At 41.8% G+C, this 21,177-nt stretch overlaps 3 protein-coding genes across 3 annotated transcripts in view; 1 reads left to right on the top strand and 2 right to left on the bottom strand.

The window, feature by feature from the left end:
• Positions 1–2,348: 2,348 nt before the first annotated feature.
• Positions 2,349–7,682, bottom strand: LOC128734852 (uncharacterized). Its single transcript, XM_053829234.1, has 6 exons — positions 7,124–7,682; positions 6,252–7,064; positions 6,068–6,179; positions 3,152–6,006; positions 2,817–3,085; positions 2,349–2,761 (listed from the first exon to the last, which is right to left on the bottom strand). The coding sequence occupies exons 1-6, from the start codon at positions 7,670–7,672 to the stop codon at positions 2,380–2,382; spliced, it is 4,980 nt and encodes a 1,659-aa protein (XP_053685209.1). The 5' UTR covers positions 7,673–7,682; the 3' UTR covers positions 2,349–2,379.
• A 1,982-nt stretch (positions 7,683–9,664) lies between these two features.
• LOC128745199 (replication factor C subunit 5) lies at positions 9,665–11,033 on the top strand. Its single transcript, XM_053842220.1, has 4 exons — positions 9,665–9,868; positions 9,940–10,390; positions 10,454–10,668; positions 10,730–11,033. Exons 1-4 carry the CDS (start codon positions 9,772–9,774, stop codon positions 10,957–10,959), a joined length of 993 nt encoding a protein of 330 aa, XP_053698195.1. The 5' UTR covers positions 9,665–9,771; the 3' UTR covers positions 10,960–11,033.
• A 2,946-nt stretch (positions 11,034–13,979) lies between these two features.
• Positions 13,980–21,177, bottom strand: part of LOC128740830 (coactosin-like protein) — a 32,081-nt gene continuing 24,883 nt past the window's right edge. Inside the window, exons 2-3 of the mRNA XM_053836399.1 lie at positions 14,823–15,146; positions 13,980–14,762 (exon numbers count right to left, since the gene is read on the bottom strand). Coding sequence (XP_053692374.1) covers positions 14,646–14,762; positions 14,823–15,146 — 441 coding nt within the window. The 3' untranslated portion in view covers positions 13,980–14,645. The remainder of the gene's footprint in view (positions 14,763–14,822; positions 15,147–21,177) is intronic.

Here is a 21,177-nt window from a genome sequence, read left to right as displayed (position 1 = left end):
TGTAGTTGGTGCGACGAAAAGGCAGGTTTGAGTAAAGGAATCCTCCGCTACACTCTTCAAGAAGGGGTTATATTAATCTGGCGAAGAATGTCGGGACTCGAGACGGGGCAATCGATGTTGGAAGTCAGGATATAAGAAACTACTATGGCGCGCGCTCTTTCTCGGCGCAGTTCAAGCGTGTCTATTCGAATAAGCTGACAGAGATCCTCGTATCGTGTATTCCTGATCGGTTGTCCCCAAGGAAGCATTCGAAGCGCGTAGCGTACTAATCGGCGCTGGATGCTTTCGATGCGAAAAATGGCATTGTTGTAGTGAGAAATCCATACAGCTGAGCAATATTCTAATGAAGACCGAACAAGTGACCCATAGAGCATTACTAAGCATTCGATAATTTATTTATTTATTTTGTTAATTCATCTGACTATAATGGTCTACATGAGTACTAATTGCTATAAAAGATTGCTACTTCGTATTCTCTGCACAAATTTATGCGATGACTGTCTAAATTTGAACAGTTCTATTCTCGAAAACAGTCTAAAGCAGGCAGTTACAGGTTCGTTACATCCAAAAGCAGCACGATGAAATGGTACTTGCAGTAAACCGGTCGATCTCAAATTACGTTGTGAAGCGCGCAAATCTATGAGCGATAAAAATTGTGAGGAATCGATTTCACCATTCATGACTTTAGACACTATATATGCTGCTTGAAGGCTATCTTGACATCTTATAATACATTGAGATCTTTGACATGGTCGACTCGTTGAATTGGAATTGCATTGAAGATTGGCCAGAACATACCATGAAGATAGTCATCGAGGATACAAATGCACAGGTCGGATGCGAAGAGTTTTTTCGCCCCGTTACTGGTGGAGATAGCCTCCATCCTACCACAAATTGCAATGGCCTGAGGTTAATCAACCTCATTGCAGTCAGAGGAATGGCTATCGAAACGACGAAACATTCGGAAGCATACTTGTAAACACCCTAATGGAGAGGCCCGCTCTCAGATCGACCAGATTCTGGTTAATGGCCGGCACTTTTCTGATGTCATAGACGTGCGATCCTTCCGGGAACCAAACGTCGACTCGAACCACTATCTCATAGTAAGCAAGATTCGCGGCCGGTTGTTCAACGTATTCAAATCGAGTCCTACGAGGAAGATAAGACTGCACGTTCAGCGGTTAACAGCGAAAGGAGTTGCTGCAGGATACTCTCGGAAAACTGATGAGGCAACCGGTAAACAATTTGGAGAGACCCTGAACGAACAGTGGAAGCACAACCACGACACGATCAGTACTTCAGCGCGAGCCCTCAGTCCCTTGAGCCAATAACGACAAATTTTCGATAAATTCCGGGAATTCAACTTGCAGACTCACCATTTGTTTACAGACTTTAAGGCGTAAGATTCAGTTAAACGAAATGAGCTGTAGCGCATTATGTTTGAACCTGGTTTTTCAACAAAATTGATTAGGCTGATACGAATTACCCTTGATGATTCAAAATCAAACGTCGGAATCGCGCGTGAAACATCGACTCGTTTTGTGACGTTAGACGGTTTGATGCAAGGTGACGGGCTATCGAATTTTCTGTTCAACATTGCATGGGAAGGTGCCATTCGAAGGGCAGGCGTACAATAAAGCGCTCCATCATCACGAAATCTTACATTAAACGTAGAGCTGTGGAAGAGGCATACACGTATTTCAAAGAGGAAGTTGCGAGGATAAAGCTTATCATAAATTCTATTAAAACAAAGTCAGTATACGCTGGTAGAAAGCATGAACGCCGGTCGGCTATTGAAACTGCGGTGGTATTAGATGGAGATACTTTTGAACTGGCCGACGAATTTGTCTAAGTTAATGGTACGTTAATGCCATGTATGTGACAACTATATGAGCCGGATAGCGGCTGCCAACCGGGGCAAAAAAAATGCGGATATTGTAAGGTGACTAAAACCCGGCCGGTTACTGTGGCAAGGATGCCGAATGAGCGACTAGCGATTGGATGATCGCTGTTGACCAAGATTCTAGAACAGTGGGTCTTAGGGGCGATTTAAAAGCGGCAACCCAAGACTTGCAAGTGTGGGGACGAGTCCTAAATGCGGCACTGATTCAATAAATGTATTGTCGTCGAAAAAGTAAGCAAAGTACGTAAACGATTCGATTCGAATGCACGAGATCTCACCCAGGTGGCCCAGCTGCCTGCGGAGGCCTCAACATGACCGATGACATAAAGTAAGCGGAAAACTAGAAAAAGAGTTTAATTCTAATCGAAAATGTCATCGTATAATGAAATGTTCAGTTTTACGTCCAAAAAATGGAAGCCATAATTTACTTATTTTATAACTATAACACAGATTGTACTCACATGGCAAATGACCTTTCAGTCTGACTCATCCGAACCGGATAGCATCTGCCGCCGAAAGGCCTTTAACTCTTGCCCTTCGTCCGAACTCTGTTCGCTATCGCTCCCGATGCGGACAAATTTTCGTCTCCGTTTTCCCGCGGGCATCGACGGCGATGACTGACCTTTCCGTTTTGCCCGTCGTCGCTCCCTCAGGATAGCTTCCGCCCGGTCCAGTTCATCCAACTCCGATTCTACCTCGTCGTGTTCTTGCTCGTCATTTTCATGCACAATAAACGAACATTCTTCGTAAAATTTCGACTGATCGTGCTCGTCCGGCATCTGGGAATAGATGTCCAGCAGGTTCATTTGACGCAGCGGAGCTGCTGGAATCTTGAAGCCACCCCGGCGAAGGGGACTCCTATTTTTGAAATGGTTTAATCTATTGTGAATATTCGAATCAACGGATAAACTACCTTACTGACTGCAAATATTTGGCTCGCATATCGACGGCATCATTTTCCACCGGGCCATTGTGAATGATGGAGTCATCTTCCAACAATGCACTATCCTCTTCCGTGTCATCATCATCTTGGTGATCTTCTCCATCGTCCGAAACGTTAGCTTGACTCAGGAAAAACCCGTTGACATTGTTCTTTCGTTTTCGTCTCTTTCGATGGACCGGAGGTCCATTCGTTATCCTTGTACCATTGGATAATTTCAGCTCTGATGACGATTTGATGTTCTAAAAAATTTCAAACAAATTGTACGCTAAAATTGGGGATTTTAATACAGATTTAAAAACACCCACCGATCGAGCCGTTTGGAAAACTTCGTCTTCGTCGGAATCGCTGCTGCTAACGATGGCTTTCCGCTTTGTTCGCGGAAAGATCGTCGATATGTCTGCCGTAGCAAGCTTCCGCTGGAAACCGAACTGAACGTCAAGCGGCCGACTTAATTCCGCAACACGAGCCGGTGGATCCCGTTCCAGTGGTTGACAGGAAGCAAAAAATGCCGATTTAATTGCGCCATCTACGGGCGCTGATATTGTATGCGCCACCGGCGCTGAATTAACTTCTAGTTTGCTGACGTCAGCTTCCGGTTTGGCCAGTCGCAGACGAGAAAAGTTAAGTTTTTTCCGCAGCAGGGAGGGGGATCTGTCTTCGCCGCAATTTGACGTTGCAGCGTTTTTAATGGATGAAGGAGTTTTGAGGACAGTTTCGCTGCGTAAAAGTTGCTCCCGATTCATTACATTTGGGGAGTTCTCTTTGCGTGATTGAACGTCCTTTGGATCGTATTCTATAGTTTTATCGGTGTCATTACCATCGTATTGGTCATTGACGCCACCGAACAAATCATCGTCACTATCGGCGAAAAGATCGTCGAGGTTTCCAATGTCTAAGTTTTTATTAAAAGTTGTTTTAAGCTTTGATTCAGCAACATCAGCGGCTTGTGAACTGGGAATTATTTCATCACTATTCGCGCTTTCGCAATTGGTGGGACTTTCCATTTCATCTCCAATCAAGTCTTCCAGACATTTTTGGATTTCCAGATCCAACACCTTTTTGCTTTGATTGCTGACTGCTGAACAAGTTGGCTTCACAGGCGATTCGTCGTCGGAAAATGTTTGCAGAAATTCATCCAATGGAATACCTTCTTCCAGCGGTGATGATGGTTTTGAGCTGCACAAATCGTCTTTCGGCGAAGTCTTGGCAACTTCCCCTTGGCCAAATTCGCTGACGAAAGAGGTGGGTTTCACCGGGGACTTTTCCTCCGAAAAAGTTCGCAGGAAGCCATCCAATTGAATACCTTCCGAAGATGATGATTTTAATAAGGATTGTTTCGATGGATTTCCTTCGATTTTCTCCTGACTAAATTCACTTGCCAGGAAGGCCGCCTCTTGTGCTTCCAAGTCCAGCTCGTTGCAATCGAACAAGCTCTTACTTAGCTCTGCTATATGTTCCGTCTCAAGAACTGATTCGTTGCGCTGGTCAGCCGCGTCCAAGCGATCCGTAAATGTTTTCGGCTGTTCATCAATACGTGTGTCTTCAAAAATCTGATCCAACTCACGCAAACCAAAGAATTCCAGCACCATCTGGAAGGATAAGTTACTCGCTCGCTGTCGACTAGAAATCGGGGAGGAGAAATCCGAATTCTTAGCTTTCTGAACGGATCGATTAAATGCTCTCAGTAGTGGACTGTTGGCCAAATTAGCGGGCGTTCGTTTCTCACTTTTTACTAGCTCGTTTAGCCGCGATTTCGATTTCACACGACGAATTGGAGTTTTTTCCAGCTTAGGCGGTGGTTCCGGGGGCACATAGCTGGAATTATCCGGCTCGATTATGGCTGGCAGGTAGAACTGTGAATCGAACAAATTCGATGCACTTGTATCGGCCTGCAGAGGCGATTTATCAGGAGAATTGTTATCTTTCTTTGGCGGTAAACACACTTTCCGTAGACTGTAAGCAGAGAATTTCTCAAAAAGCTCGTTGAATGTCGATACTTGCGCCTCACTGATCTCCTCAATGAATGTTGGTGGAGGTTCTTTCAGTGGTTTTAGACGCTCGGAATATGTTTGATATTCTTGAATTTCTTCAAAACGATCTTTTAAAGCAGCACTTCCTCCAAAAATACTCTCCACAACTTGTAGTTCCGATTTCAAACAATTACCCTCATCGTTCAGCATAATCACATCATCTTCAGTGTCTTCAACGATCGAATTCAAGACGTTTCTTTTCTCTACCATGGTTCTTAACTGGTCCATGTCGGCTTCGTAGAACAATTTTTTCAACGGATTAGGACAAATCAAGAAATCAGTGAGTTTCTTCTTTTGCGGGCATAATAGTTTACAACCGTTGAGGTACCTCTCTCTGTCCAGTCTTGCTTTGTGGCGAAGAAGTGGCTTCATTAAACCTTCAATTGCTTCCTCTTCTTCAGACTTCCCCAAACGAATCGAACCATCAACGGGTATTTTGAAGCTCACACTTGTATTGTTAGCCGAATCTGTAGACGTATCTTTCGGCGGAGTAGAGAAAACCTGTCTCTCATTGACATCCAAATCTGGATCAGCTTTGCGAAAGAAGTTTCTCACATCCTGTGTGCCACGCACTGCTTCATCCTTTTTTCGTTTCTTTCCCCTTCCCCTAGTCGTTGATGCTTCATCCTCCGATGCTTCATTCTCTCCTTCCTGACGACGATTTCGCTTTCGTTTCATTTTGTCAGCCCCTGCATCCGTAACATTTTCATCGGTAATCTTGATGAATGTCTCCACACACTTGGGATCAAACTCCGGTGGAACCATCCGTGGAGATTGGCGATAAAGCGCATTCAAAATATCTTTACTCTTCGACAACTGCTGGTTGGTTTTGTCCTTCGATGCCAGCACTTCTTTCAAAGTCTCATGCTCTTTTCCTTCCGTAACCAGAATCAGTGCTCGTCCTACCCGCCGTCGACCAGTTCTTCCGATTCGCTGTACGAACCGAGTATGATTCTTGGAAATGTCGAAGCAAACGATCAAATCCACCTCACCAACATCGATACCTTCCTCCACCACACAAGTCGCAATCAGAGTGTTAAACTTTCCGGAACGAAAGTCCTTCATGGCAGCGATTTGCTCTTTTTGCGTAACCGCCCGTAACGGAGCACTCGAACCCGAGCCGCCTTGACCTGTTAGGAAAAGCAACATAAAATGAAAAGCTAATGCTACATTCACTTTCAAAATACTCACCAACTATGCACTTAGGTCTTACAGTAGGTCGACTTTGCAATAATAGCCGGTGAATCATTGCCACTGAATCACGGAATTCACAGAAAACGATAACTTTAGATTCCGGATGATTCTACGAATTGACGATAAAAGAAAGTTCTTAATATTAGAAGCGAAAGAAAGGTACCATTTAGTAATATCATACCTGAAAATGTTCGGTCAAGTGCCGCTGCAGAACATCAAACTTCGGATGACCAAAGTCAATCTGCTCCTCTCCTGGAGCGTTCTTCGGCAGCTCTCCATTAGGCATTGGACCTACGCTGTTCGTCCCACCCAACGGGTTCGAGCCATACTGCTCGCGCAGTTCGGCTAGAAAGCTTCTTAGATTGGGATCCTGCAGCACGAAAAACTTCTCTTTGTTACCGTCATCGGAATCAAAATAATTTAGAAAGGCCCGAATCCCGTGCCGAACCAACAGTTCCAACCCGTGATACAGGCTCAAACAAGCGGAGAAATCCGAATTGATGGTACTGTAATTAGAAGGCCTGTTGATGAGACACTCTGCCTGAAATCGTTTGCGTTGATGCAGCAGCCAGCCGCTGCTCAGAGAACCGACGTGACCATAGATGACGTTTGCATCCAGCAATCGGCGTACGTAAGGATCCACCAGGCGGATGAATTCGTCGCGTATTTTCGTTAGTTTCGGCCCGAGAGGGATCACAATCGTACGTATATTTTTTCTGAAGGTATACGGTGACACATCTATCGAGTTTTCCCATCGAACTTCGATGTGGGAAATTAGAAGATTTTGAACTACTTCAGCTACATCTTGCAGTGTACGCCCGGGCGTAGCGGAAAGAGCTAGTACGCGAAAGTTCCTATTACTATTAGCGACGGTTTTAACGACTTCGACGAATGCATAGTGACCCTTTGCTTTGTGAGCTTCATCAATCACGATAAGCTTTATCCTTTCGATGGGAACGTTTGACTCTGGATTGTTCATATCCGCTTGCACAACCTGTTAAGAAAAATATTGGGGTTTAGTATTCAACAGTTCAAGACCATACCCTAAAATACCTGTGGAGTAACAAAAAACACTCGCTTTTCATTCCACAAAGTGCTCCGATTTTTCTTGTTTTGCCTTCCGGTCATTTCTGCTGTATCCTCTTTCGGAATTCCCATAATCTTGTAACAAGCTTCGATCTGCTGTGCAACCAGCGGTTTTGTGGGGGCCATGAAAATTACCTTACCCAGAGGATACCACCGATAAAAGTTATACATTACGACGGCGGCAATGAACGTTTTCCCCAGTCCGGTGGGTAATGCGACCAGCGTATTTTTGAACAAGGCCACCTGGCTGATGGAGAACTGATACTTCCGTACGGGGTAGTTAGTCGGGTAGATCCAGCTGCCACCAGCGTTATTGTCAAACCCTGCATAGCGATCGTTCCGCCGAAGTTGCATACCATCTACTAGTTGAGAAAACGGTTTATCCATCAATTGCAGGACATCATCGTCGCAGATTTCACTGTCCTCGAAAGCGTTTGTATTGTCACCCAACGAGTAGCTTGTGGCATTCAAGATTCCACGGGGAATCGAATTATTGACAGCTGCTGAATCATTCATTGTTTTAAATTGATTCAAACAGCTAACACTCTTTTAAAATACTTCACACATAAGTTTTACATGTTCAAACAGGACACCGCGAACATTTTGAAACTAATTTTAGTAAAGAAAGCACGCAACAAAACGAAAATTGCAATAAATTTTCATTCCTCATTGCTGAAACTCTACAAACAAAAGTATGAATTAATGGAATGAACAATCGAATGAACGTAAACAATGCCCTGCACGTTAATTCAGTTCAGCTCTAATCCGAATAAGGATATCCTTTATTATCGTTTATGCTCGTTTATCTCGTTTTTATCTTTACTTCAATACACGCTCAGTCGCAGCAACCCAAAATTGAAGATGAAGAATTTTTTGAGTTTATATGCTCCAGTGTGACTGTTGGGTTTCATCCAGTTCTAAAACCTGGTTGAATAAACAAATTCGCTATCCAGCTTTTTACGAGCCATAATGACGTTCACGGTTTAACTAAAGGAACGTGCGGAAAGAAAACGTGCAATGTATTTAGCAAATGTCAAAAATGCTGTTCAAAAATTGCGAACGCCGTCCGCCATTATAGTTCGTAAAAAGCAGAATAGAGCTTGCTAAGCCCAGTGCATAAAAGGCAATAAAAACTTATTGTTTTTCATTGAAACGTTATAGCTTTGTAGTCGCGAATATACAGTAGCGACTGAAACAAACCATCGATTAAAAATAAAACGACGAAATTGCACGCAGACGTCATTTTTTTTTTCGTCTTAAGTTTGACAGTGTTGTAGGGTTGCCAAGTGGCCGGTTTTTCACCTGCAAAGCCGGTGGCCGGTCAATCCTGCAAAAAGGCCGGTTTTCTGACACATGAAGCCGGATTAGTACTTTTTGCCGGATTTGTTAAATTTTCTGATAAATTTGTTAGCAATTCTGAGTAGTGGATCATTGAAGATAGCCAGTTTTGCAGTGACAATACTTTGCTTCTAACGGTAATTAAATTGTCCACCAGCACCAGAAGCAACTAGTTGTCACTCTGAAGCTAGCAGATGCTATCTTCAATAATCCATTTAATGTTCGTTGTGGTTTCGATTCCGGCGACTACCCAAATAATATGTCAATAACGCATATTACACATTCCAGGCAAATCCTCTAATAATATGCTGCGACAACCCCCCCCCCCCCCCGCCGCATTTTTCGAAGGCAGGACCGACCGGCCGGTTTTTGTAATTTGGAGAGACTTGGCAACCCTACAGTGTTGTGTGGTTTGTTTTGGTTACTTATTCGCAAAAAACTGCATAAATGACAAACAAATGTCGGAAAAGTCGGGCATTTCCAGTTTCCGTAAACAAGTAATACGAATTACTGTAATAAATCCACAAGCAATAAATTTAGGTTACAAAGGGAATCAAAACAAACCACACAAAAACTTCAAACTGGGGTTAGGTACCGTGCAAAGGTTATTTTTATACAAAAGAAATATTACGTTTTTTGTAAGGTTTACGGGGTTTACGTGATGAAATCGATGAAATTCACAGGGGGGATCTATTGCTGTCAAATTCCATACATGTGTGCGTTACCGCAGATGGTGTTTGGTCCATGACGTTTGTACTGTCATGGACCAAACGGCGTGTTATTGATTTCGAGCCAAGGGACTCGCAACTCTATTTTTGTCTGCTGCAGTTGACAGAAACTCAAACCCAAACACGCAGCGCAATTGTCGTTTGTATTGTTTTGATCCCGATAATGCATTTGTCTGCTTTTTAGCGTAAATAAAACAAACTGAGAAACTTTTCGAAAGCTACATATACAGGCAAGAGCAGCAAATCGATAAGAAAAAAGTAGCAAGAGCGGCATTAAAAATTATGGTCACCTGCCTGCCCCTTCACATGTGAGTTTCACAATTCCTTACCGATAGATCCCCCCTGGAAATTCATTGATATAAAACGATATAAATACCAAACTGATCGAGAAAGTGACATGCCAAATCCGTTCGTGTCGTTCGTGTCGCTGGTCGCTCGTCGTTGGCGCAATTATTGTTTAGCGTTGCTTGTTTACCCTCAAACTTTTAGATAAATTCGCGGTGTTAGTGCTACTTTTATAATACTATTTAATTATTTTCTGCCAAAAAAATGCTAAAAGACGGTAGGTCCAATCTACCCTGGGTGGAAAAGTACCGGCCAGCTACCCTCAGCGATCTCATATCCCACGAAGAAATCATTTCCACAAGTAAGTACCTACCGGTTCAATGATGTTTGGATGATGTGCTTATTATCTTCTTGCTGCATTCTGCTTTGCAGTTAACAAATTTATCCAAGAGGACCAGCTGCCGCATTTGCTATTCTATGGACCACCAGGAACCGGAAAAACCAGTACCATTCTGGCATGTGCTCGGCAGCTCTACAAACCACAGTCCTTCAGTCAGATGGTACTGGAACTGAATGCCTCCGATGATCGCGGTATCAACATAGTGCGTGGCCAGATTTTGAATTTTGCCTCAACGCGAACCATTTTCAGCGGTGGCTATAAGTTGATAATTCTGGATGAGGCTGATGCAATGACTAATGATGCACAGAACGCTCTCCGGAGGATAATCGAGAAATACACGGATAATGTCCGGTTTTGCATCATTTGCAACTATCTAAGCAAGATCATTCCAGCGTTACAGTCGCGTTGTACAAGATTCCGATTTGCGCCTCTGGCGGCTGAGCAGATTTTGCCACGATTGGAGCATGTCGTGGAGGCAGAAGGGTAAGTAGTAACATACCTAAATTTTGGTTTCCAATTTTCTACTTTAAATATGCGAAAACTCAGGATTAAAGTTTCTGACGACGGTAAAAAAGCTCTCATGACATTAGCTGGAGGTGATATGAGAAAGGTTCTAAACGTTCTTCAAAGCACCTGGATGGCGTACAAAGACGTGACTGAGGACAATGTTTACACCTGTGTGGGGCATCCACTTAAAAGTGATATTACTAACATTGTAAATTGGCTTTTGAATGTTGAAAGTTTCAAGGAAACGTTTGACAGTAAGTTCTTGTTGGTTAACTTCTACTTAAACAAGCAACGAATAACGATTTCGCTTTTTAGAAATTCAAGAACTGAAAACCAACAAGGGTCTGGCCCTGGAGGATATTCTTACTGAGATTCACTTGTACGTCCATCGGATGGAGCTTCCACCACGAGTTATGTCGCAGTTGTTGATAAAAATGGCAGCCATAGAAGAGCGATTGGCTGCTGGTTGCACGGAGAAGCCTCAAACGGCATCGCTCATTGCGGCGTTTCAAATCGCGCGCGATCAAGTTATTGTCGAGGGCTAACCTCCAGCGACTGTTTAGAACAGTTGTCTCTGCACACGGTGAGATGGTGTTCGTTGGTAAGTGATACATTTTATTTGTTCGTCAGTGGAAAAGAATACAGCCTTTGGGCTGTTTTGAAAATATTCCTTGCAAACTAGGTTATATATTTTTTATTTGAAAGAAAATATGCCTCTGTGTTGTCTGTGTTTCCAGCATAAATTAAACTTGAAAAATTTTGTAATTAACTGCTATATGATTTCTGGGGAATTTGCACAAAGCCCTAAGATGGGTTTAAGTTTGCTTCAGATATCAACAGCCGTACGCTGTACCACAGGTTATCTGCTCTTAAATTACTTTATTCTAAAACTTGTTCTAAATTTTAAAGTTCATAAATTTGTTTCCCATACATGAATCATTTTTTTAAGTGAATAATATTTTTCCAAAGTCTTCGAAAAAGATGCTTCAATAAATCCCAGTCGCAAACGAACCCTTTGAAGTACCTAGGCGCCCTAATCATCGAATCAATCAATCATCGAACCAAAGAGCAAGAGCTGGATGATAACTTCTACCTCGACAGTGACTCGTTGAATGGAGGACCTTCTTAGAGGATTCTTCTTGAAACCTCAATCTTTTTGATCAATCTTTTTGAAGAACTGTATTGAAGCTTATCAATTAGCTCAGGTGTATTTCCTTCTGTCTGGAAATACGCTTATATGTTTCCAGTTCATAAGAAGGGTAATAAAAAAACGTGGACAATTACAGAGAAATCTCCGCCTCATATGCATTATCAAAACTCCGAGCTCGTTGTGATCGCACCAATTTCCTCGTTCGACCAGCAGTATTTGGCCGATGAACAACACGGATTCACGCCCAAGCGCTCAACGACCACCAATCTACTAACGCTCACTTCCCACATAATGAACTACTTCGACGACCGTTCTCAGACAGACGTCATCTACACAAACCTCTCTGCTGCCTTTGACAAGCGGAATCATCAAATCGCTATCGCTAAACTGGACAAACTCGGCATTGGTCGGCATATCAACGGGTCCATTTCTCTGAAATTCCGCAAGGTAGCCATCTCGGACCTTTGGTTTTCTTTATCTATTTTAACGACGTCAACATAACGCTCGAAGGTCCTCGGCTTGCAATCGCCGACGACTTAAAACTGTTCACAAAAGTAAATGACTCGTCTGATACTCTCGCACTCCAGAACCAGCTGTCGATATTTGCCGAATGGTGTAAAAACAATCGTCTAATATTGAACCCCGATAAATGCGAAGTGATTACGTTCTTGAGAAAGTTGAATCCGATAATCTTCGAATACCGACTATCAAGCATATCTTTACGCCGTGTAGATTGCGTCAAAGATCTCGGAGTACTACTCGACTCCAAACTGACCTTCAAACAATACGTTGCTTTTGTTGTCGACAAGACCTGCTGCAGGAATGTGAGATTCATCATGCGTATCGCCAAAAACTTCAATGATATATACTGCTTGAAATCGACTGTCCTTGGATATTAGAGAGAATCGACATTTCAGCTCCGCCTCGCTTAACACGGAACAATTTATTCTTACGTATATCACACAGGAGAACCAACTACAGTACCTTTAGTACTATTAACTGGCTTACAACGCAATTTTAACCTTTTGTATCCTGTTTTGACTCTGGCTTTAGCCGCAACGTGCTGAAATATCGCTTCAGAACATTAGCTAGTAGTTTTTATTAGGATCTTTAGGTCATTAGGGTCAAGAAATCTGTTGACTTTATTTTAACAAATAAACAAATAAACCTCGTTGAATGGAGGACAAACTGTCCGGTGCGGCGACGCAACCAGATGGAGTTGGGACACCGAAGTCATCTCGTGTTGTGCTCAAGCGGTTCTCTGTTGTACAAAAGACGGCACAAGACGACGGTATCTCAGTGAGGAATACACAGAAAAAGCCAGGAAACTTGTCCTTCGTTCTGTCGACCAGCTATCGCGGATTCTCGAGCAGATCAAGCGGCAATGCTCGAGAAACTATATCGCCAAACACGAACTCTAAAGGTCCAAGTACCAAAAGACTAAAAGATAGATTCATTTTTATAGTGCGAAAAAATAAGGGGCTGTCTGTGCTCAAACCCATAAAGAGGTGTCATGCACTGCGAGGGTTTATGATTCCAGCTTCTCGATCCATCCACTATACTAACCGAGAATCAGCAAGCGGCTACCCACAATAAAATCCTGAACTGCCACTGCGGAATAGAACTATCCCGCCATAGGTCCAAAGTTCAGTAGCTGCCAACTCAAGAACGGCTACCTGGTCCTCGTTTGTGCCGACGAGCAGACAATGAAATGGCTACTTGGGGGCTATGCTACCAACTTCCAATCCGTGGGATGAAGTGCTACTACCTGTGAACATATACCATGAAGGATCTCCCAAAGCTCTTGGATGGGATATTTTCTAAGCAGTGTGGATACCTCGAGCGCGAGGATCCTTCGTCTGCTCCAAAATCAGAACGACAGCTACTCTACACAAGTGTGCCGAGTACTTCATCGCAGCGAGACAGGAAACATCGCAGAGCTGGCGTTGGAGATAGACTCCATGTCCGCGATGGCTGTGAATATTCGCAAGGTTTCCTGTATGGGATCTTTACATTAATCACAAATCACACGCTGCAGAATCCACCGACAAGTGCCGGTCGTGGTCGGTGTCCTTTCGCCTGCAGCCACTGAAGCCCTCTGATGTTGGGAAGCAGGCTAATCGACAAAGCGTACATGCTACTGGCCATCGTCCGTCAGTCTCTGAGGCTAGCAACTTTGCCAGTAACTGCAAACCTCAGAAACTGCATACAAGTGAATTATCATTATGCCAAGGGCGCTTCTAGCGTCTTTGATTGGAGGTTCATAAACCAGCAAATAACAGTTGCTTTTATACAAAAGGGAGGCTTCATACTTTTTATAAATAGTCAGTAGTGTCGTCTGTTGACATTTTGATCTGTAAAGCGATAACGGATTTCTTTCTACTGTACCTCAAATTACATACCACTCCGTTTTGAAAGTTCTTGGGGTATATTTGTTCTGCCAAAATTGCGGCATTCTACACTTGTCTTCTACAGAATAGGTTTCCTTTTTTATTTATTTTATACAATTGATAAAAAATAGCTCAAAAAAGAAATCTGATTTCGGTACTAACATGATCGCTTCGATGCGCTGCTTTCGTTCGCGCTTCCACTGAGTGTTAACTATTATAATCGTCAATTTGTTGTTTCGTCGCGTCGCGTTAGGGTTTCCTTTTCTTGCATAAACTTAACAACTACACTCCAATTTATATGATAATATTGCAGATTGCATCCGATATTTGTTTTGATGTTTACGCATTAGGTTATCATTGTGTTTTTTATTCTTATGTATTCATTAAATAGTTATGATTTAGTGGATGCTTATACAATGGTCAAAAAACTGTAGAGTTTTCCAAAATCACAATTTTGATAAATAAAGAATTGTTTTACGGAAATAATACACACAAACAGAGGCCTTCAGGATTTAAGTTGAATTGATTGCATACGATACGCATTCTGGCATTTGAATTGAATATTACTTCATATTGCAACGAGGGTAGTAGCGGGGAAGACCTTAACGTTGGTATGCTTATATTTATAAAGATGCGATCCCTAGTATATCCTGTGGGGCCTGAATGCCTTATGCGCAGTAAAGTTTATGGTCTATAGTTCGCGCACGCCGGTTCCGTAGTTTGCACCACCGGCCTTGTTCAGGTGTTCCTTGAACATCTCCAGATCCAAATCGTTGCTCGACTCAACCTGCAGCTCAACGGCAAAATTCTGTTGCAACAGAAAAAGATGGTTATTAAAATCTTCAGTTTTAAAAAATGATCGACCTACATTGATCACATCCTTAATGATTGACTTGTCTGTCGACATCTTGGCTCGCTGCATCACACCCACTTCCGGGCCGATCCAGGTGAGGAACATAAACTTGCTTCGCTTGGACATCTCGTCGCCCATCTGTATCCGTATGTAGCCGAAAGCTCGCTCGTCGTCGTTGAAATGCGCACAGAACTCGTCGAAGCCGATTCCCTTCGCGAAGCAGATGATTTTGAGACCGTCAAATTTGAACACCGCCCACTCGTTGTCGGTCAGGTTGGATCGGACGTCCTCGTACGCTTCCCGAATGGCGTCCTTGTCCAGGGAGGTGGGTAGAGCCATCTGAATGGCAAGAAAAAAAGAAGAAAAAAAAAGAATTTGTGTTATTCAATTTACGTATGCAGTCAATGGTTTTATGTTGCATTGCCGCAACCAACATTTGCAATCGCAATAAATCGTAACTCACATTTGTAGCATTTATTTTATGTTTACATGATGTTCATTTATTAGATATGCTTTTACCTTCAGACATGATGTAGGTTAGTGAGGAATGAGCTACAACAATGGGCATTTACTACAACTGCCGCTATTTTGACTATAATGTTCAATAAGCCTGACTGGTATCCAACGAAAGTAATAGTTCAGCCGCCTTCTAATATGTATACTAGACTCTTGGAGCGTGCGTCGAGCCGGCGAAACATTTTCCATTGCACAACGTACAAGATTCAGTTCGCGGTCCACGCTCTGGGACCGGAGAATCATTCAAGTGTGCCCTTGTGGCATGCGATTCGAGCGAGCCCTATTGTGTCGAGCCTGCGGGATTAGCGCAAAGGCCGAGCGCGCTAGAGAAACGCGAGTGGATGCACGGGTTCGAGGGAAAATTCTTCCGTAACAGCCATTACGCGCGAAAGTGAAAACGTCGGTACTTACTTTCGTTTGTTTACCGAACCAGTGCCTAATTAGGTAATTTCCAGTCCATTGATCATAATACGGTATCTATTGGAATTGTGGTTGAAGCGATTGGTACCGTCACGAAGTTGTCAGTGCGACAGTTTAATTAGACATGGCCACCAACCGATATGATCCGGTGATTTAGTACGCCAATCTGTCTCGGTTTTGTCTTAGGTGGATAGTTAATGGTTTCAGTGCGATATTGTAGCCACAAAGTAGAGCGGTAAAATGGTGAGGGAATTCTTCGTACTGTTAGATCCGTTAGACAAAAGGGATTTCAACTCAATTAGAGCTAGCTGGAGAAAACAGTTCTTTTATGACGTTCTATTTCTTTGGCCGACAAACAAAAACAAATTGTTAGTTTACTTCGTGGTGAGTAGAGTACTCACCATGATTCTGATCAGCTTTTTTGTACTTTACGGCGATGTAGAAATAAGCAATTACAGGTTTAATCGCTTACTATTCTACGCGAACAACACTTCGTCTTTGTGTAATGATCGATGTAACGAGGCGTAGAAAACAATGAAAGCTGGAATTACGAGCAAAATTTATGACAGAGCCACCTTAGCTGTTGGGCGGCTGATGTGGCTTAAAGTCGCGTCATTTTTACAATAAGTTCTGCAAATTTAACGTTTGATTTAATTGAATTTGAAAATCTAATTTTTGCAACCGTTTGTACTAATGTCAAATATTTCCTCTTTGAAAAGATCACTACCTGCACTGACACCGGTAGTTGGAGAAATGAAGGATTGATAGTGCAACGTTATTATTAGTGTTATTTTTTTTGTTGAAGAAGGAAAACATGATAATCCTGTTCTCCGACGAAAAGCTGTTCAGCATCGATGCTGTGCCCAACAGCCACAAAGATCGATTTATTTCACCGAAGAAATTTTAGGATGTTCCGAATAAAGTAAAGCTTATACTCTAAACCAATCATCCGGCTGGTGTCACGATGTTTGGCTTGGTGGCGTCCAACGGTTTGAAAATGCTACCTATTGTCATTGATGCTGGTATTAAAATCAATACCGAAGTGTATATCCATATTTTCAAGTGCTTTTCTGTGTGAAGACCAATTTCATTGAGGATTAATACGCTGTTCTACAATAGGATGGAGCACTATGTCATACGTTCAATCGGACCCAACGGTGGCTGTTAGAAAACATGAAGATTTGGCCGAAAGATTTGTGGTCAAAATTTGTTTGAAAGGCTTTTGTTTCAACAGGACGGCGTAACATGGCACTCCGCGCATGTAACAATAATTGATTCATGGAAACGTGTGACGAACGGAAAATTTCGCGTAAGTTGACCTCTAAAATTTTGTGAAATTAAAGATGTTTGACTGTTTTTTTGTGGGGCCATGTGAAGTCCATGCTTTACGCGGCTAAGCCGCATTCTGCTGATGTCTTCAAATGGAAGATAACATTCGCCATGTACATAATACATAATGTACGGCCTTGATTGCTGCAAAAAGCGCTCGAACACCAGACTTCCTCCATGTCAGGCGAGGAGTCCATATGACGAAAATCATATTCCAATAAAAATGGCAACGGATTATTTTTCGAATAAAACTAAGTTCTAAGTTTCTATAAAAACGCCTTTTAATTTAGCTTAGACACTATTCTTATTGACGAAGAAATGTCAAGCCTGATCGGAACTAGGGGAACTAGTGATTTTTGCTTATCAGCTTATGACGCATATGACTAAAAATAAGTTTGTTAAATCAGTGCCGTTCCTCGAGGTATAAACAAAAATGCAAGCAACGCACTGTAAAAAATGAAAGTCCCGGGTGGTTGGAGGAAAGCTTCACTCGCAAAGGAGCCTAACGGGTATATCATTTGGAAAAACCATTAAAGAAATAATTAGAGTCTCCACGACAATGTTGCCTGACGCATTGGAGATTTATTTCCCTAAGCATTCAATGGAGGGCAGATATGCGGGAAATTATCATGGACATGTTCTCACCAGTAGTATCGTTAATTGAACTTACGCCGCGTAAAATCGGCACACTCTCCGGTTGGGTTTCTTTTACACCATAAATCATGTTCCTTCAAAGAGGAGGATTACACCTCATCAATATTTAAACTGGTTTCGGTTGCGCTTGGAAAGAGAGTCGACGACGTTTTTGTTTCATCTTTAATTGCCACCCTGGCCTACTTTGTCACTCGCGAGGTACCTATTCGCTACACGCGCTCGCGTGCCTTTTTGTGTGTGCGCAACACTACTGGCAGCAACGGATTTTGCTAAGATGATAGCGATCTATCCCACAACCCAAACCGTTTGAGTAGGTAATGATGATTAAGGTGACTTTTTCTCCAATTTAAATTACTTTTGTCTTTGCTCGCCGCCTTCCGCGACGACGACGGTTTCAAGGTCTCGCCCGAAATGCCCGCTCGTCCAGATTCAGACGCGCGTTGCACGAACCACTACAAAACTGCTGCGCTGGGAAGGTTTATTGGTGCGGGATAATTTATTCCGGGCCCGACTTCGCTTAATCCGGTGATTTATCTTTGTTGTTTCGTTGTTTTTTTGGACAATTGCGATTTCTCCATAGCACCACCACCATATGGCATGTCGTGATCCAGATTCGTATTTGGCGTTGCAACTGGAGCGGAATATTTGGTTCGATTAGTTGGCAGCGATGAAAAGACGGTCAACGCAGTCTAACTAACGGAAGCGAAAGATTGTCGCGCAGTTCTTTGAAGTACCCTAAGGCGAATATTAGCTTTTTGTGTCCCTCCTCATCGACGGAAGGTTATTTGCGCTAGAAATGAGCTTTTCAATTAAGGCCTTTGGTTTCGAAAAATAAGTAAAAGAATGTGCTGTTAAATTAAATTCCCTCGATTTTTCCTGCAACGGTTTCTTATTCTTACTTATTTTTGGCAATTGTTCGCCCCAAATTGTGTCAATCACTGTATGTCCACGGAGACGACTCCACCCAGAGCCCTAACCAAAGACCCGTGGAACTGCCGCGCCACCAGTTTTATACTTCCTTACGCAGTAAAAGATATGGATTTTGTCCAGAGTTACGCAAATTTTACAAATATGTTTACAACTAGTTCATTACTGTAACAAATTTTAATCATTTGATTAGCATTTAAAATCAGAGCCGTACCGTAACATTGTAGCGCCTTTTGCGAAGACCCGATGTAGTTTTCCCTCGTTCCTTCCAAGTTTTTTTTTTTTTTGATAAGATTTAAGACCACCAACCAGATTTTGAACCTGCATTAAATTCTGTATCATATTGTTTTTCACCGCTCAGCTCCATTTACCGCTCATTTCAAACAAAAAATGCTTATATCTTTTTAAAATGGTTCATTATTGTAAAAACTAATAACAAACAATAATTTTGTATGTTTAATGATACGAATTAAACATAAATTTCCACTATATTCATAAAAGCTCATTTCCAAAATGAATAATCTTTATAGCGAGGAGCGAACAATACCATTTTGATGGCGTTTTTGTTAAGGCCAAGTGCAAATGACTAAATGAATTAGTAGCTCAAGCGAACTTGTTGCTTTGGTTTTTTAGAAACTATTCTTTTACATAACACGAAATAAGTCAACAGAATTTCTATTAGCGTTCTATTCTGATATAAATGCCAAACCAAAAACAAGGGTCAAGACGCGGGTTTTATTTATTTGGCATCAGTAAAAAAATGAGCGGTAAATGGCACCCATATGAGCGGTGAATGGATCATCATATTTCAAGTGAGCGGTAAAAGGGGTCATGAGATTGCATTACTTTTTATTAAAAAAAGTCACTATTATGGAATATTTTGAAACCAAGTAAATTTTTTTTATAAACACAATTGTTTTTTGTATCTCATGACGCAAATTGGGTTTCGATGGACCTCAATTTAGATTTGCTATGGACAAACTAAGCTAGAATCGTTTTTAAATGAGCGGTAGGTGGCGACCATACGGTAAATTTTGTAACAAATTTTGCAATAGATTTGGAATAGATGCTGGATCAGATTTTGGACCACATTTTTTATCAGATATTGGATCCGCTTTTCGATATTGGACCACATTCTGGACCAAAACCAGATATTGGACCTGCATCAAATCCACATTTTGTTTATCACATTTTGAACCAGATTCTAAAACTGGACCTCTTTATAAACCAGATTTTTTAAGACATTTTTGATCAAATTTTTTGGGCCAGATTTTAAACAGCAGGTGGCTACATATTTTTGATTAGTATTTAAACTATCAACCAGCCAACCAACCATATTCTAGACTTCGTTTGGATCACATTGTGAACCTACATTATGGATTCTGGGCCAGTTTGAAGACCACATTTTTATTCGATTTGAACCACATTTTCGATAACATTTTGGACCTCACTTTTGTTTAGATTTTGGATCAGATCCGGGACCAGATTTGGGATCTGATTTTTATAAGATTTAAACCAGATTTTAGATATTTTGGACCATATTTTCGATCAAATTTTGGACCAGATTCTGTACCTGTATCAGATTGTGCACCTTCCCCGATTATGAACCAAATTTTGAATTTTGAATCAAATTTTGGTCCAGATTCTGGAACTGGAACCACCAGATTTTATACCACCAATCACATTTTGGATCAGAGTTAGAACCTGATTCTGGACCTGGACCTGATTGCGGACCACATTTTTCCAGATTTCCAGATTTTTAATAAGTTTTTGAACTAGTTTCTGGACCAGATCTTGGACTACATTTTCACCAAATTTGGACCAAATTTTTGATAATATTTTGAACTACATTTTTTATGAGATTTTGAATCAGAAGGGGGATCAACTTTTGAACCATATTTCGGTACATCACATTAGATTTAGGACCAGATTCCTAAACTGGGCCAGATTATAAACCCGATTTTGGAACACATTTTTGATCAGATTTAGAACCTGAAACAGATTTTTGGCCATATTTTTAGTTGGATTTCAAAACAGCAGAAACCAGATTTTAGACCTGGACCATATTGATTGTAGATCTGGACTATATTTTGGACCTGAACTATTTAGTGGGCCATATTTTTTAACAAATTTTATTCTATATTTTGGAACAGATTTGGCTAAATTGTGGATCAAGTTTTAGATCACATTTTTAACAGAATTTGGACTTGAATTCTAGCCCTGTTTCCAGACCGTAGCCTGATTTGGCACATATTTGGCTTCGGAAATCAGTTTTTCTTCGAGGTTTATTATTTTTATTATTTTTGACTTATACATGATTCGTTCAACTCCCTCTATTCAGTATTTTGCTACTCTCAAGAGTGCCTTACTGAGGTTCAGGCCGTTTTTAGCGCCCCTAGAGCTAGCGCCCTTGGCGAGGGCCAGTCTAGCCAACTGTACGGTGCTGTTTATAATGATAACGGGTGGCAACTAAAATTTTGGAATTTTTTTCTCAAGCTGTCAAAAAAAGACAGACATACATGAA

Source organism: Sabethes cyaneus, chromosome 1, assembly GCF_943734655.1.
Source record: "Sabethes cyaneus chromosome 1, idSabCyanKW18_F2, whole genome shotgun sequence".
Taxonomy (NCBI): Eukaryota; Metazoa; Arthropoda; class Insecta; order Diptera; family Culicidae; genus Sabethes; species Sabethes cyaneus.
The sequence above is the reverse complement of the archived record's forward strand: the minus strand, read 5'-3'. Positions and strand labels throughout refer to the sequence as shown.